The sequence below is a fragment of the Chelmon rostratus genome, chromosome 3 (assembly GCF_017976325.1).
Source record: "Chelmon rostratus isolate fCheRos1 chromosome 3, fCheRos1.pri, whole genome shotgun sequence".
Lineage (NCBI taxonomy): Eukaryota > Metazoa > Chordata > Actinopteri > Chaetodontiformes > Chaetodontidae > Chelmon > Chelmon rostratus.
The window spans coordinates 21,745,581-21,763,252 of NC_055660.1; the positions used below are offsets into that span (position 1 = coordinate 21,745,581).

The following is a 17,672-nucleotide window of genomic DNA, read 5'->3' on the forward strand; positions in this document are numbered from 1 at the left end:
AAATTAAGTTTAGGCTGATCGGGATGCTGCTTCAATGTGGGAACAATTATGTGCAGCTCAATCTCGAAACTACATCCTGTCTGAGTGGTGGCCTGATTAAGGAGGATTGTGTGTCTGTGTAGTAAAATTCAGGGCTTAATTAAAAATATCTTGGGAATTTAGGCAGAAGTAAGAGAGTATATGTGTGTCTAAAGTGGGCAACACAGCAGTTAAGCAGCTTATGTAAGGCTTTTGTCTTTTTTATTGCTCATGAATCGCATTATATCCATTTAACAAAAAACAGCAAATGAGGATTAACAGGACAATAATAGGGGGGTTGGCCCTCTCTGAAAGTACTGCAGATCTAATGGGTATAATAGACTTCAGAAATTTCATAATCCAGGACTGATGTTTGATTCCTGACTCAGATCATGACTTCAGCTGCTGGATCATCCCCTACTACATCTGTGTAGGTGCTGTGATGTTTATTTCATGTCGTTGTTATAGTAACTATGGTCATAGTAAACTGAAATATATCACTCAGAATGACTCACACATACTGACACAAAACCTGGAGCTGGTACAGTAGTACAAACATGCTGTTAAAGAGACTGCACTGAACCACACACAAACACACACACGCACACACGCGCACACACACACACGCACGCACGCACAAACACACACTCATTATTCATTGACTTTCCTTTTCGAGAGAAAATGAAAACGATGGTCAAAAACAATATTTCAGCCCATCCTGTTTTTCTGTCTGCTCACCAAGACAAACCTTCCATGCTGCACGCTGCCAACGTTAACACGCAGAGCTGCACTGTGTCAAACAAAACAAGGAAAGACAGAAAAAGAGAACTCCTGGTATTTATGTGAAAATGAAAACAAAAGAATCTCATCACCATGTAGTCGTCCTTCTGAATAAACCAAAGATAAGGGACTGTTGTCCTGATGGGATAACGCATCATTGAAACTTCACTTTAAGCAATTATAAACTGTGTTTTAAAAGCTGTAGTTGCTTTAATCATTTTGAGTATTTTGCATACATGTTTGATTCTCACACATTTATAATCCACTGAATTCATTAAACAAATAACAATAACCACTTGATCTTAAAGATTCATTAATGACCTTGGAAACAGTTATACCACCACATGTTATCATATGAATGAAATACCATAATTAGATCACTTCACTCTCATGACAACTGAACAAACTCCACCTGATGATGAAGACCATGAGACGTGGCTGAAAGTGCTGGAAATGTTCAATGTCAAAATGATGAATTTTGACAACCAACATACAAAATATATCTAAAAAAAATATAGAAATCTTAATTGAACGTGAATGATGATTTGTCATATGTTGTTAGATGTTAATAATCTACATTATGTTTGATTTTTTTAAATGTCCAGTTGTTTGTATTTTGACATATAGACAAAGAGAGAAAAGTAATAATTAACTTTTAGTAAAGCGAAAACATGGTTTTCAACCGTATTTGAAAGAGCCAGAAAGCCGTTTGACAAGCTGTCGTAGACGTCACTATTCCAGATGATTGACAGTAAGCTACAGCGAATCCAGCGTCTGTCCGTGTTTTGCACGAGCCAATAGCCATCTGAAATTGATTGTTTGCGGAAGTTGGGAATCTGCTGTCCACGCTGCAAGCTATCGCTACACGTTTCCCTAAAATTGTTGCTTTTACCGTCATTAAAATGTACAGAGCACCGTTCAAGAGATGGTCTTTGTTGACATGGAGCCATTTTATATAGATAATAGTTTAAAATATGTCTTAACGGACATTAGTTGTTCACGTGTAGCCCCCGTTAGTCACTCCAGGTCATCGACGTCCCTTCGGTTTAACTTCTTCGTAGTCTGCCATACTTACGTGACTTTTTAATCGGTTGAACCAAGTTTAGACGCTGGCTAACGGCTACTTCCTTGCCCACATAAGAAGCGGACTCTCGGAGCAAAGGGACCGGGGAGATCGGAGGGGTGCCATGAACCCACCGAAGCGGCTCCGTACCACAGGAAATGAAGCGGAGACACCGCTGAGTGGGCAGGAGGAGGAGAGGAGTGCAGTGGATGTGGTGGGTGGTGGACTGACACTCCCAAACACAGCTAACAGTGATGCACCGATCTGAAGTTTAATAAACAGCAGAAGGGGCAGTTTTTGGATGTTGCAAATGAAAATGAATTGTTCCTGAAAACACTAGTACACTGTTAATTTATTAATTAATGATTAGTGTTTTTCCCTGTGCACCCTAATGTAAACAAATTGTCCTCACAAATCTATCACTAATCATCTTTAAGAAGTGTCAGTTGGGCAGTTTTACTCATTTTCCAAATGAACTCCCAGAGTTGATTGATTGTAAGATCCTTGAGGTTATTCGTGGATGTTTGTTTGTGCGTCAATTAGCTGCACTGACTGTAAAATCCCTCTCTGCGTTTTCTGGGCTCAGAGTATTGTCATGCCAATGTACAATGCATCCTGTTGGCTGGATGAATGTCTGCAGGCTGTATTACACCAAGACTTCACTGGAACCATGGAGCTCTCTGTCTTTGACGATGCAAGCACTGTGAGTTTGGTTGCTTGTTAGCCTATTTACACGTGTGAATGTGTCATTTGTCTCAGAATATGAGTTCAGGCAGGTTTCTCTCTCTCTCTCTCTCTCTCTCTCTCTCTCTCTCTCTCTCTCTCTCTCTGTGTGTGTGTGTGTGTGTGTGTGTGTGTTCTTTAGGATGACTCTAGGAAAGTGGTGGAGGGTTGGAGGGAGAGGCTGGAGGCCAGGGGCTTGTCACTAGTGATCGCCGGACACAACTCTGCACAACCCAGAGGAGGTCAGTAGGTCTTGAGGTTGTTTATCAGCAATTGAGTTCCAGTCCCGACAAGATTATCTTGTCAAACAATGGCTTTGGCAGTTCATTTTATATGTGAAGCCAAATTGGCTAAATTGAATAATAGACAGAAGGAACCTGTCTGTTTTTACGGAAAAAAATGGCTTTTAAATCTGCAAAAGAAATTGGCTTTTAATTTGAGCGTGAAAGTTGGCTCAATACATATAACTCAAATCCTACATTCTTGCAATTTCGGCTTATCATGGAGATAGCTCTTAACTCCCCAGACACCTTCCCAGTGGACTCTGTGACCAGTAGATTACAAGCATTTGCTTTTAGGGCTCCCAAAATGTGGAACAGTCTTGAAATTCATGTATTTGTGCCGTGACTTCTGAATCAGAATTAAGTTTATTGGCAAGGTTTTCACACACAAGGAACTACTACTGCAAAACTAATTTATATATATATATATATATATATATATATATATAATTGGTACAAAGGGAATGACACGTACACCATTTTGAGCAAGGAATGTGCAAATGTTCATAGAAAAGAATGAAGCACTTTGCTACTTGCAAATGCATACAAATACGGGTTAATATTACTAATAGTGACATATTCTTTATTGTCTCTAATTATTGTGTTGGTACTCTGTGTATTCAGCATAGAGATTATATTACATGAAGAGGCCACACTGCCACAGCTGAAGAGACCCATCAGTCAGACACCATAGAGTTAATGATGTCTGTCACTGGAAAAAAATGTTTTGTTTGGGAGCATAATTAAGAAGCTCTGTGTTTAGTTTTTATAGTTTATAGTGTATTTTTTTATTCTTCTGATTAATCAGGGAACAATAATGTTTGACAAAGATAAAACAGCATAATAACCGCTGTGATGGACTTCCTCTCTTCTGCATGGCCTTACAGTATGTTGTTCCTTTTTTTGGGTTTGTCATTTTGAAATTGTCATTAAGTGATTTTGGTTGGATTACTAACACATAGCCAAATGGAAATCGTCAGCACACAGAGGCATATACAAATGCAAGACTGCATGCACACGCACACGCACACGCACACACACACACATAAACATAAACATAAACATACACTGTTCTTTTGTCTTTCAGTGGGATATGCAAAGAATAAGGCCATATCTCAGAGTTGTGGACAATACTTGTGCTTTCAGGATGCGGTAAGTGTGTGTGTGTATGTGTGTGTATGTGTGTGTGTGTGTCAGGGCATGTTTCATTTCATTTTCCAGATGTCTTCCATAACACATACAGTAGTGAGTCAAAACTAATTAGATCATATTGGTTTGTCCAAATATACAGGCTGTACATGGACACATTCGCATGCAGACCTCAGCGGCTCAGTGACTGTTTGACAGACCTGTCAGAACACATGACTAATGAGCTCATTTGATATATACATGTTTTCTGTGTGTATGCTCATGTGAATGGCAGCTCTGTCTTTGAAGCAGTGCTCTGTAGCTGCCTGTCTGAAGGCTCAAATTGTCAAAATGACAAATCATAGGCTGCAACATCCAAATTGGAGATCTCTGTTCAGATTCATTTTGTTTCTGTCATACAGCGTATCAGAGACTCTTTTCTGTTAATGGACCGCTGCCAGAAAGAAAGACTCGATGCAAATAAGATTACTTTCTCAGAAAACAGTCAACTTCTTCCATTTGTTCCGTTTCCGTTCTGCTGCTCGACACTGTTCATATCCTGCTGCGCTTTTTCCTCTAAAACCTTAAATTTACATTTCAACTTTTAACTTCCCATTTAAATAAACTTTTCTTGTCTTCTTTGTACATCAGCCGTCTTTATTCTAATGAAGTCGAGGAAATAATGGTGTTTTTACCAGCTTTGTATGGTATAAGTTGAAGAGTATTGCTCTGTAAATTACTGTTCTATATTCATGTTTTTGTGTCTCTATTTGACATTTTCTTATTTTATTCTGTCTATATATATGGAGAGCTTGACAGATGGATAGACTTCTTAGCCCTCCCAGCTAGCTGACAGTCAGGCACTTTGAACCATGAAAACACAGTTTTTTTTAATGGTGGCATACACAAAATTGACAGACTCTAAACAGGCGTTTTAAAGACTTTAATACTGATCTCTGATATTTCATGTAAACTTTATTTGACCAGTCCTTATAACCTATTTGTTTAAGTTCGAGTTCAGAAAGACAGTTCACATACAGTAAGTACAAGGAGGCAAACTAAATCCTAGACTGAACACATGCGCTTCAAGGTTTTTCCTGGTGTATATTTGTTGTCACATGAATTTATATTATTTGTACTCCAGGATGATGTTATGTTGCCTGAAAGAGTTCGTCTGCAGTATGAGGCATCTCTCCTCCACCCAAACTCAGTAAGTTCTCCCTCAAGTATTTGCTCACTCACTTCCTTCCCTCTGTTCTCTCTGCCTTCACCCCTCCTCCCTTTCTTCCCCCCCTTCCCCTTCCCTTTCTCTCTCTCTCTCTAACCGGTCCCTCCCTAAAAAACAAAAATATTCATGCTGTTGCATGTGTGTGTGTGTGTGTGTGTGTGTGTGTGTGTGTGTGTGTCCATGTAGTTGGCATGCAGAACAGTGTGAGTATCCGGTGTTGATGCTTTCTGTGGCCTGCCAGGTCGGAGGTTAAAGGTCATGTGTGTGAGGGAAGTGAGGGAGACAGCATGGAGACAGCAGGCTTGCTGCCCTGCACAAACAACCTGCCTCTCTCTGTAAAGGCTCTAATATTTTATGACTCTGAATAAAAATGTGGTCGTCTGGTTTGTTTTTCAGTTCTGTGTTACCCCTCTATTCCTTATGTAAGCCTCTCTTTACTTCTCATTGATATCTGTCATCTTAGATTTGGCCTGTAAGTGTTCCTGAATTGAAAATATTTTCATGCTCATATGGTGTATGTGTGCTTTCTTGATAGCTGATTGGCTGCAAAGTTCAAAGGCTTCCAGAGGGGTCTACAGAACGTTACACTCGCTGGATCAACACAATAACTCAGGATCAGCTCATCACACAGGTAAATACCCACAGCCTGGTACAGTGTGTGTGTTTGGGCACGCAGTGTGTGTCCGTGAATGTGTTGTGTTTGTGTGTATGGGAGAGGTCATGTGCCAGGCAGCCATCAGGTCAGACAGAAACAGGATACGTACCTGCCATCCGCAGTTTCCACGGAAATGTGACAGTAGACTGGACGGAGGACGCAGCATCGCTCCCGACCTCTCTGTCCATCTCAGTCCCACCAGAGGAAACAGGTCGCACTGCCAGCTGTCTGCTCAGGGGAGTCCATACTGGAAACTGTTGGCAGTGGAAAAGCTCATTTTGAAGCCTGTTTCTGTTTCAGCTGATCCTGATCCTGAGTAGACATTTTCATACACAGCATAGTGCTTATTGTTCTGCAACACTGTGTGAAAGTTGCCATGTTATTTAACGTCACTAAAGGCAACAGTATAGTTACTGTAAACAAATCCATCTGCAGGATTTAAAGGCTCACCATCAGCTTCTGCACTCGACCAGATTGGATTTCATAAGAAATCGTTTTATGATCCAACACCGAAAAATGGTTGCTGTTCCTCCAGAGCAGGTGGAGCTGGAGTTTCCTGCTGTGGCAGATGGTGAAATGATAGAAGAGGGCAAGTTGTGAATGGTCAGGATCCAAGTGTCTCTCAGCCAAGTCTAATTAGACCATCTCAAATAACAGATATAACTGATAACATTGTCCCCACATTGGCTTAGTGTTGCATTATTAATTTGGTACTACAATCAGTAATTATACTGCAGTATCACACTCAATTCAGCAAGACTGATGTTGATGATGTTTAGACACTTAAGACACAACAACCAATATAGATATAAGCTAGCTAAAGGTGTTATTGAGTGAAAACCTTTTTATTGCACTTTAATAGCTAATATGTTTACTTTGACCATATTTACAAGGCAGATTAATCATGAAATGACAACAGAGCCCTGAAATAAAAATGAAACCACTGGCAGTATTTCTATTTATGTAGAAATGGAAGTCAACTGTTCCTGTCTGAACAAAACACACTGTCACCAAGGATACAAGACAACCTGGACCCACACACACACACACACACACACACACACACACACACACACACACACACACACAGAGTCTGCATAACTCCTTAGCAGACATTCCAGGATATTTATATGATATTAAGTTTCATGGAGCATGAGAATGAGATCATACATTGATTCTGCAGGCTTAAAAGCAGCCCCCTTTTCCTTCCCCATTCTCTTTCTTCACTTTATCTGCCTTTACTTTCAGTTTCTGGGTAAAAGAAACAGAATCTATCCGACTTAAAACCAGAGATTTGCTCAGGGTGGTGCTGGTTTAACTTGATCCAGAGCCGTGACCTGAGCGTTCATCTGTAGGACATTAGATATGGTTATCCCAAACCTGCCCTACCCACTGATTTCTGACATCCACACCGACTCGCTCCCTCTCGCTGTCCCCTGGTTTCCCAGAACTCATTCTTATTCCTCTTATTCATGCTTTTGGCCGCAGCTTACATCTGCAAAATGTTGCAATATTACAACAGAAGGGAGAGGAGTTGTACGTAGGCGGACACACACACATACACACACACACACAAGATTCTGTCCAGCTGTTTGACTTGCTGAATCCAGATGTTTTTCAATATTTTCTTCATCTGTGATGCATTTCAGTTATGCAGTAGTATTCCACTTCAACCGAGAACAATCGCATACACATGCACACACACAAACACATATACGCACAGCACAGCATGTGAAACACTGTGACGTAGTTGGACAGATCAACCTGGAATGACCCTCAGATTGAAAATGCAGCAACACGGCTGTACAAAACACACCCTCTCTCTCTCTCTCACACACACACACACACACACAGAGGAAAGGAGGAACAAGAAGGGGTGGGTGTCTGGAGAAAGGAGTGGGCATAAATTGGGAGTGAAAAGAGAAATATGGAGGCCGTAATGTGGTCCTGGTGTTTTAAAGAGGTTGTGGTTAGAAAGAGAAGGAGAGACCAAAACAAACTCATCTGTCAAAGATCATGTGTGAGAGGATGGAAGTGCGCATCCTTCCCCTGCACACTTCAGGAAGCGCGCTCTTCTGTAAGAGAGCACATGGGGCTGCACTCTAACCTGCTTTGTTTGCAGGATTAAAAGTAAACTCATTCAAAGTCCTTCTCTGTTTGGCTGTTTGTTCCTGAATGCTAAATGGGATTTTTTTGCCAAATCCTTGACAGGTTTTAGCTGTTATGGATGTTATATTCTCTAATTTAGTTCCTTCATTTTTAAAATAAAATGCTGTTTCCTGCACCGTGTGTGTGTGAGAGAGGGAGAGCTTGTTGAGAGATGAACTGCAAGTGCAGACTTGTTTGTGTGTTTACATTAAACATGATGTTTATATGAATATGATCAAGCTTTATTTATGCTCACAGGATCTACTACTGTGTTTTCAGGCGTCCGTGCTGTAGTTTCTCTTTACTTTTCTCGTCTACCGCCTTTTTTTTAGCTCAGTGTTGCATGTCATACCATCACCAGCATGTCAACACATCATCGTCAGAACTTGTGGTGCCAACACTTCACTAACACACTTCATGTCCTTTCATTTGTATGTTTTGGTTCAGGTGTGACTTCTTAGCTCTCTGGGGCTTCCACTACCGAACACACAAACTTTGTTTAAGATGCAGCAAGACACATAAAAATAGACATGTGACCTGAGTTCTCTGACTGAGCATCTGCATGTAGCATCTCAACAGATTCATCACTGATCCTTTTGGGTTTGACGACAAAATTTTCTTAAAAATGGGCTATTCATCGTGACCATAACGGGCACTTACTGCGTGTCCACAAGTCACAGTATTATATGACAGATAATGTGATTTATGGATTGCATATGTTCAGATGTTCTGTTTTATAGTCTGAACCGTTGTGTCGCAGTTGTACACGTCTCACGGGCCCACAGTCATCATGCCGACGTGGTTCTGCTCAAGGAGCTGGTGCCTGAAGGTTGGAGCGTTTGACGAGGGAGGCAAGGTGAGAGTTACCGTCCAAACTGTTTTTAAAGCCTTCTCACTCTGTGTGTGTGTTTTCTGTCTTGTACATCTCTTCCTTTACCATGCATCAGGCCATCTGTACTTAGGCATGTTCATCTGAAATGTTGGCCACACCATAGATTTGTTCAGTGATTCAAATACTGTAGGTCTACTGTTGTTTCCACTGTTTCCCTCAGTCAGATAAACAATTGACCAATCAGAGTTTAGTAAGCGTGTTTAAGAATGGGGACGTCCTCTTCCTACACAGATAGCCAGCTACTTAGTTACATATACATAACTTATACATTTGGTGTCACAATATGCACCAAATGTATAAGTTATACATCGTCGCCAGAGCAGTCATAACTTTGTAATGAGTACTCTGCTGATTTAACATTGCACTCCTATAACACTGTCAGACACACTGTCGACAGTTTAAAAAAAGAATCAAATCAATGGAGCAGAACCAGAGATGTTGTCTGGATTTATTTCACGTGTTTGTCTCCCTTGTCTTTATTCTTCACTTGGAGACCCAATAACTCACCAAAGTGGTTGCTAGCCTCTTTAGGGTCGACACAAAAACAACAGCAATACAAAAATGACACCAATTTCAAATCACAGCATCAGTTAGACCAACAAATGCAATATACACCAAATGTATAGATCAGAAAAGAGAAACTCACAAAACCGTGAATATCAATAATCTATAATGAAAATAAAAACAAAATGACCACAAACACACATCATGAAAGAAATTATAAAAACAAGCAAAAATGATCTGTCTAATTTGGATGGGAAGCGTGTTTCAGGCAGAAGAACCTCGATAACGACCAGATTGTTCGTGGACTAGCTGACCAGTACCATCCTAATATGTGATGTTCCCGTGACAAAAAGCAGCGTATACAAGTCTTTCAAAAGATGTGTGGTGTTTTTTTTCCAGTTGACCTCCACAGTTAGCAAATCTAATCGTTTGTGCATTTAGGCATCCAACATTGTACAACTAAACCGGCAGCTCTGTTCTGTACAATTTGCAGTTGTTTTTAGATTTTTTTCAACCAAATTGTTTTCATCATCAAACTTGTGGTCTTCAGCTCCAGCCGACACTGACCCAAGTGACATCAGTTACCAGCCACCATCACCAAATACTGAACCAGACCCAACTGTAGGCTAATAAAATCCTGCCTGATCTCACCTGAGCTGCGAGCACCTAAAACGTCCAATATATAAATGTGTTACAGTTATTGGTTCTCACCCACAACCATTATTTCATGCTCTACCTCCTCCTCTCCAGGGGGTCCCGGAGGACTTGCTCTTCTTCTACCAGAGCATTCGTCAAGGAGGGGGTGTGGCCAGAGTCGACCAGTGCCTGCTGGTGTACCGTTACCACGAGAAGGCCACCACACACTCTGTAACAGAGTCAGTCCCACTCACACACACACACACACACACACATACTTGGACACAGTGTTGATCCGCCACCTTCTCACAGCTGCCCACTGGCATCCCAGATTTTCTCAAGCCACAATACTCTCACACACTAATACACACACATACACACACACACAGACGTATGTTTTCGTAATCTTGAGATTTTCTGAATTTTTTGTGAATTCCAGACAATTTCCCAGCTTACGAATCAGGAGTTTCCTTCTCTCTGTGGAATGTTCGGTGTGTGTGTGCGTGCATGTGCGTGTGTGTTTGTGTGTGCGTGCGTGCGTGCGTGCGTGTGTGCGTGTGCTTGAAGGATCTGACACCCCTGCTGTTGCCTGTGCTTCTGCAAGGCCATGTGGTGTCTACAGGTGTGTGTGTAAAACACCAAAGGAGAAGGTCTTTTCCTGCCTCCCTCCTGCACCTCCTCTCTTTCATCCTCTCTTTCATCCCCTCTTTCCTGTTATCCCTCCTTCCTTCCTTCCTTCCTTCCTCCCCTGCGTATGTCCACCACTCGTATATTTGCCTGTGTTGACGCACTCCTTCACTGCTCATCCTCCTCTCTGTCTTCATCTATCATCTCTCTATTTTTGGAGGCCTATTTCAAGCTCGCCTTGCCTACTTTCCACTCTCCCCCGCTTCTTGTCACCCCTTCCTATCCACAGCCAATCTACTTCCTCTCTTTAGTCAAATGAAACCGTCATCTTTCTCTCTCTCTCTCTCACACGCACACACACACACAGGTAATTATAGAGGCTATGTCAGTGAGGTGAGAAGTGGGTTTTAAAAAGAGTTAAAATGGTGCCAAAGAGTAACTGAGCAGAGGGGCTTCTTAACACAGAAAGGCTGTGTTTATAAATGTGAGTGTGTGTACGTGAATCTACACCAGAGTGTGTGAAAGTGTGTTTGCCTTTTGATCTGCAGGGTGTTAGGAGGATGAAGGCTTCAGTGTGTGTATACAGACACAGTTTACAGTAAATCTCTGCCATGTTTCCACCATGTATTAGAATCAAAGCCTGTATAGAGAATGTACAGAAAAGCAATGTGGAGACCACCCGTACTCCACCGTGTTCGTGGGTTTGGGTTTGTTTGTCATGTGAGGCCCACTGTCAGACCCAGTAAGACGCTGACGTCAGGAGATGAGAGTGGAGCACCTCCTGTGCATGTGTCCGTATAATTACTCAATATCAGTGCATGACTCTGTGTGTGTGTGTGTGTGTGTGTGTGTGTGTGTGCGTGCGTGCGTGCGTGCGTGCGTGCGTGCGTGCGTGCGTGCGTGCGTGTGTGTGTGTATGTGTGTGTGATGGAGCGAGGAGGAGGGAGTTAAGAGCACAAGTAGAGCATGAAGACATATATCTAAGTGTAAAGATGAAAGGTGTGTGTGTGTGTGTGTGTGTGTGTGTGTGTGTGTATGTGTGTATATGAGGCCTGTGTCCAGCTGTGCATATCAGTCAAAGTGCAGGCAACACAAAAACAGGCTAATTTAAAACAGGCGCATGATTATTGTCTGATGCTGAAAGGATTATTTCTATTCATTACAGCTTGTTTTTGTAGTTTTATTTTTCATTTCTTTCCATTGTGATAACATTGTGCTCATCGGTTGCTGAGATCCGGGAACTGAGCAGTCTGACGATCAGACAGGCTCTAAGCAAAGCAACGGTTTAGCCAAATTATCCAAACCACTTGATTTGGAGGTCAAACTGAAATGAGTGCGCCTGAAATTTGATTAATAATCAATTTTTGCACAGGAAAATTGTGTGTGCACAACTATAGTAGCTATGTATACAGTACAACTATAGTAACTATAGCAAGTTTATTCAGTTCAGTTTAAGTTAAATCACAGGGTTATATTAAGAATGTTTACAATGGATAGTTTGGGTAATAGTTTCAACTTTTGGCCTAATTTTCTCTTCCAAACCTCTTTGTCAGACATCTTTGTAGAGAATTTACTTCACAGGTACAGTCTTGTTACTGAGAGAAATTATGGACAAAACTAAAACCCAAATTCAAATGAACTGCAGTTATCCTTTAAAGAATGTGTTTCACGTTTTTAATGATTTCTTGCCAAGAGTTGAATCAATACCATTCCTGTATCTTTATGCAGCAGGTCCCTGTAGCCTTGTCATCAATGAGAGGTACCTGTTTTACAGTTTTTCCAGTCTTTACGCTAAGATAAGCTAACAGTCTCCTGGCTGAAGTTACATATTTACCGTTCATGAGAGTGGAATCAATCCAAGGGAGCGACTATGTGCATTTCCCAAAATGTTTTCTTAAATATCCTAATACATTGTGTGATTAGTTTAATCCACACAAATCACCTGCATACATGAGTGCAAGTTATACAGCACATGCAGTGAATGGGTCACTGTATCCTGAGGAGCTCCTGTTTTGAGATCAAATAAATCAGTATTTTCATATTAAATCAAACAACCTTGACTGAGTTTCCCAGACAGCATCTCTAATTTTAAGATTGTACGTTTCCTGCTTCTGTGTCCATCCTCCTCTCATCTCCTCTGTTTCCAGGGAAACCATTTGGAAGCTGAGAGTGGACTTTCTGCAGGAGAGAGTTCTCAGCCAATGGGACAGCTTCACAATATGGAATGCTGGGAAGCAGGGCCGGAAGCTGTACCGATGCCTCAGCTCGACCAATCAGAAGAAGGTGCGTGAACTCCAGCCAAATAGTTTTTGTTTTTTAATCTTTTCTGCCTGTTAGTGGATAAAAGTGGTGGAAAAAGTCTCCTTTTCCTTCATGGCCATTCTGATTCGTTTATCAGGTGAAGGCTTTCTGTGATGTCGATGAGAACAAGATCCAGAAAGGCTTTTACACATATGAGGAATCCAAGGTAAGATCAGCCAGTGTGGAGACCAAATAAAACAGGATTATTATGATTCGGTGCAAGCAGGGCTGCAAGGTCATCAAGCCAAGGATATGAGCTTTGTAAGATATGATTCAAATGACTTCCAGTGAATTGGATTTCTATGAAGCTGTAACCAACAATGTGGTTTGTCTCTCCCTCTCTCTCTGTTGATATCCCTCCAGCAAAGACCTAAGCCAAAAATCCCAGTTGTGCACTACAAAGTCGCCTCCGCCCCTTTCATTATCTGTGTTAAACTGGTGAGCAGAAAGCGTGTTTGTGTGTTGTATGTTTGCTGTTTCTGACCGCCTGTCCCTCAGGTCTGTAATCTAAGTTAACGACATAATGATCAAGGGCGTGTGCCCAGCGCAGGACATAACACACACACACAGAAGGCAGTCAGGAAATGGGTCGAGACAGCAGCCTGATCTTTGATCACATGATGCTTGTGCAAACATCTGATGTTTTTGCCACTGTTAAGCTTTGTACATTTTGTTCTTCAAAAATTCTAGCAATGCTCTCATCTGTTGCTAAATCTTTTCTTAATGTCATGACATTGTCTTTTTATTTTTATTTATGTATTAACATGCAATAACACACTCTCTCACACACTAAATAGGTGTTCTGGCAGCCAGATTACTAATTGCCTATTTACCACCTAGCCAGATTCAGACATCAAATCCAGAGTGACCCCACCTACAGGCACTACTAATTGCTCAATTATGGGAATTGGGACAAGTAATCATAGTCAGAGGACAAGGAGATCTGGACTCAATCATTCTCTCTGTCTCCCTTTCGTTCTCTATGACACACACACACACACACACATAAACACCTGGACTCAATCACACAAGTTTTTTTTATACCCAGATGTTAAATAATGATAATCAACAAATATACAAATCATCTGAACTTGGTATGTTTTCCATTATTAAACCTGGTGTGCTGTAAATAACCCTTGACTTTATTTCAGTGCAGTTGATGACCGATTCTTCTTATAATGTGTGTGTGTGTGTGTGTGTGCGTGTGTGTGTGTGTGTGTGTGTGTGTGTGCGTGCGTGTGTGTGTCTGTGTGTGTGTGTGTGTGTTGTTTCATCTGTAGGACATGACTGGAGGTGTTCTGGAGGAAAACCTCAACTCTCTGCAGCTAAAGGAAGGAATAGATTACTACCATTTCAACTGAGCGCTGGGGGTGAGGGAGAAGGCGAGGAGCCCTGCAGCTTTGACAGGCTGCTGGGATGCAGAGGACTGAGGGAAAGGCAGGGGATAACAAGAAGCGTGAACCGAACACTGGGACAGAGACAATACTGAGACAAAGGAACGATAAGTTTGTAATGTATTTTTAGTGTTAAAAGACGTACTTGTGTGTGGGAAAGAATGTGAAAATGTTCTCAAAGTTTTACTTGGCAGAGTTATTGCAAGGGCTGATTAAGGCTGTTTTCTCTGCCTCACACCTGGACCACAGCGCTGGGACCGCTACTAAATGAGAACAACCACACCACTCTCTAATCTGCCCATTAAATATGAAGCCACAGCCAGGAGACACTTGGCTTAGCACAAAGGCTGGAAACAGAGGGAAACAGCTAGCCTGGCTCTGTTCAAAGGCAGCAGCATCAGCCTCCCAACCCAGCAGCAGCATCAGCCTCCCAGCCTGTAAGCTCACTAATTAACACATTATATCATATTTGTTTAGGGAAGGCAAGTTTATTCATGTCGCACATTTCATACACCAATGTTCATGTTCATGCTAATTTGTGAGCTGTGGAGGTGCTTGTAAGCAGACTTTGTTCCCTGTAGATTGGGATAGGCTAGTCGTTTCCCCCATTTCTAGTCTTTGCTAAGCTAAGCTAACCATCCTCTGGCATTATTTTAACTGGCAGATATAAGAGTGGCATTGATATTTTGTCTAATTACAGGCAAGAAAGTGAATATGCATATTTCCCAAAATGTCCAACTATGTTTAGGCTAATAGAAGTAGCCATAACGTGACCTGGAGCTGAAAGATATAGCAAAAATGGTAATTAAATTTGGAAAAGAGGCTCTCAGGCTCTTATATTTTACTCAAACCATGCAAGAGGACATGATGATTCCCAACATTGACTAGTCTAGGAATAAAATGCTATTGTGTTTTCTAATCCTGTGAGGATTGAGGCTTCTATTTGCTAACCTGGATACTTGAACTTGTGTTAAATTTGAAGTGATCAGAGCGCATCATCACAGAAGGCTCAACTTATAAACCGTGGGATGCTTTCTAACCAGAATCGTTCACTGATTTCTTAACAGTCTTCTCTAATGCAACCATGCAAAATCAGATGCACGCACACATCTGCTACAAATGTACAAACATGGATACTGCATATTTGTTTTTCTTTCCTTTGGTCTATTATGAAATCTAAAGAACAATAACCTCTTTAAGAGAGCACAGTTCTGACGCATAAACACATACACACACAGTTTATTTTACCTCACAGAGTGTGGAGTTTTTCTGCCCAGAGGTAAACAGACCTTTCCCCACAAAATCTCCCGCGGTGTTTCCTGGGTCTGCGACGTGGTCTGCCTTACTGTAAGTCTGGCCACAGCAGTTTGTAGGGAAGCAGCAGCCTTGGTGAAAAAAAAACTGGAAGGGATCTTCAACTCTGCCAAAGTTTTATTTTCACTACCTTTGTTTGTTATCATAGACTGAACATACAGTTACAGTTGCACAGTGGTGTAAATGCACACAATCACTGCACCATATTAGAAGTTAGGCTTGAATTCATTGTTTTTGATAATAGCAGGAGTGTTTGGGCCTGATTCAGCCTGGGGTTTGAGGTGAAAACACCAGGCCTCTGCCACCCACGGAAAAGTGCTTTGTACAGGCTGAGAAAAATATCACATCCACTTAGCACTCAGTCTCCATCTAGAGCCCTCTACCCCCTCTGTGTTTCTATACACAAACATTTAAACAAGATGTTCTTTACCTCAGAGATGTGATTCTTTACAGTGGGGCTGCAACCAGTGATCATTGGTGATTAATGTGATCATTAGTTTCTTGAAATATCAACTCTTTTTTTCCTAAAAACCCAAGGTGATGTCTTACCAACAGTTGAAGCCCAAAGATGTGCAGTTTACTGTCACATAAGACAAAGAAATGCAGTAATTTTTTGTATGTATCAAGTTCAAGTTAATCATTTTTGCATAAAAAAATGACTTAAATGATGTTGCACGACTAATTGATTAATTATTTGGCTCCACTTTGCAGGATTTAAATATTTTTTTGCACACATCTGTATTAATCCTTAACTTTTGGGGCGGTGGGAGAGGGGTGGAGGTAACTCAATATCCATGCTATGGATGATGCCTTTGCAGCAATATTGTATGGCAATGTCTGTCAGTCAGTTGGTCAGTCCAACACTTTGGTCCAGATTGAAAGATCTCAACAACTATTGGATGGATTGTCACGCAGTGACCAGACATTCATGCTCCCCAGAGGATTAACCTTATGACTTTGGCGATCCTCCACCAACAGGTTAACTATTATTAACTAGTACCTGTGAAATATCCTAATATCACACAACTGGCACATCATGGTTCCCAGTGGAAGAATTCTAATAATGTTGGTGACCCCCAGACTTTTCCTGCAGCACCATCGAAGCGTTCATTTGTCCAGCTCCTTTGTTTAATACCCAATACCTCCTAACGACATTCCCATCAGCCTCAGCTGTACTTTGTACACGTGTGCTAACATGATGAACTAAAATGGTGAAAACGATACACCTTACAACGGCCAAACATCATCATGGAAACATTTTCACTGTGAGGATGTTAGCACATCGACATTAGCATTGAGCTCAAATCACTGCTGTGCCTCAGTACATTTTTGGACATGCGCTGAATACCTCCACTTATCGCTTCTCCTCACCATGCCTGTTGCTAAAGATTTGACTGAACAGCAGCCTTGACAGTTATTTGTGGTCATTCATATTCAGCGTGTATGCAGTCATGGAGCGATAAGGTGCTTTGGATAAATGTCTACCAAATGGAGGCCATATATTAGAGAATGTTTAAGTAAGAGCATGCTCTGTCTAAATAGATCCTGTCTCCCTTACCCACTCTGCCCTCATGATAAAGCACTTGGTAGATGATCAGAGCGAGCTCTAATGGAGAATCTATGAAAGAGACTGAGAAAGAGAGTAAACAGAGCTTTACTCAAAGTTTACACTCAGTCTCTCTGCAGACATCAGACCTGATAACACACACACACACACACACACACACAAAATGAATGACCCTGACCCTGCTTGCCCTGCCTGGTCAAATAAACCTGCACGTGCATGGAAACAAAATGCGCGCACACACACACACACACTTGCACTTACGCAGCTGCATGTTCCCTGGCGGTGCAGCTGATAAGAGAAAGAGATAAGAGTTGGGTGTGTTTGGGTGAAGAGAGCTGACAGAGGTCACACACTGAAGGCTTTTTCATTCACCTGGAACTTTACCACATTCCTTTGTTTCAACATCTCTCTCT

At 41.6% G+C, this 17,672-nt stretch overlaps 1 protein-coding gene across 2 annotated transcripts; it reads left to right on the forward strand.

Annotated features, from left to right (window-relative positions):
* Positions 1–1,640: 1,640 nt before the first annotated feature.
* On the forward strand, positions 1,641–16,302 carry b3gntl1 (UDP-GlcNAc:betaGal beta-1,3-N-acetylglucosaminyltransferase-like 1). Of its 2 annotated transcripts, none has more exons than XM_041933448.1 (12): positions 1,641–2,075; positions 2,448–2,564; positions 2,727–2,826; positions 3,953–4,017; positions 5,138–5,203; positions 5,757–5,852; positions 8,785–8,880; positions 10,171–10,295; positions 12,831–12,966; positions 13,082–13,150; positions 13,348–13,422; positions 14,265–16,302. In XM_041933448.1, exons 1-12 carry the CDS (start codon positions 1,986–1,988, stop codon positions 14,343–14,345), a joined length of 1,116 nt encoding a protein of 371 aa, XP_041789382.1. In that variant the 5' UTR covers positions 1,641–1,985; the 3' UTR covers positions 14,346–16,302. The 2 variants fall into 2 exon arrangements, with proteins under 2 accessions (XP_041789382.1, XP_041789383.1); XM_041933449.1 differs by having other exon boundaries at positions 2,062–2,075; positions 2,638–2,826.
* Positions 16,303–17,672: the final 1,370 nt, after the last annotated feature.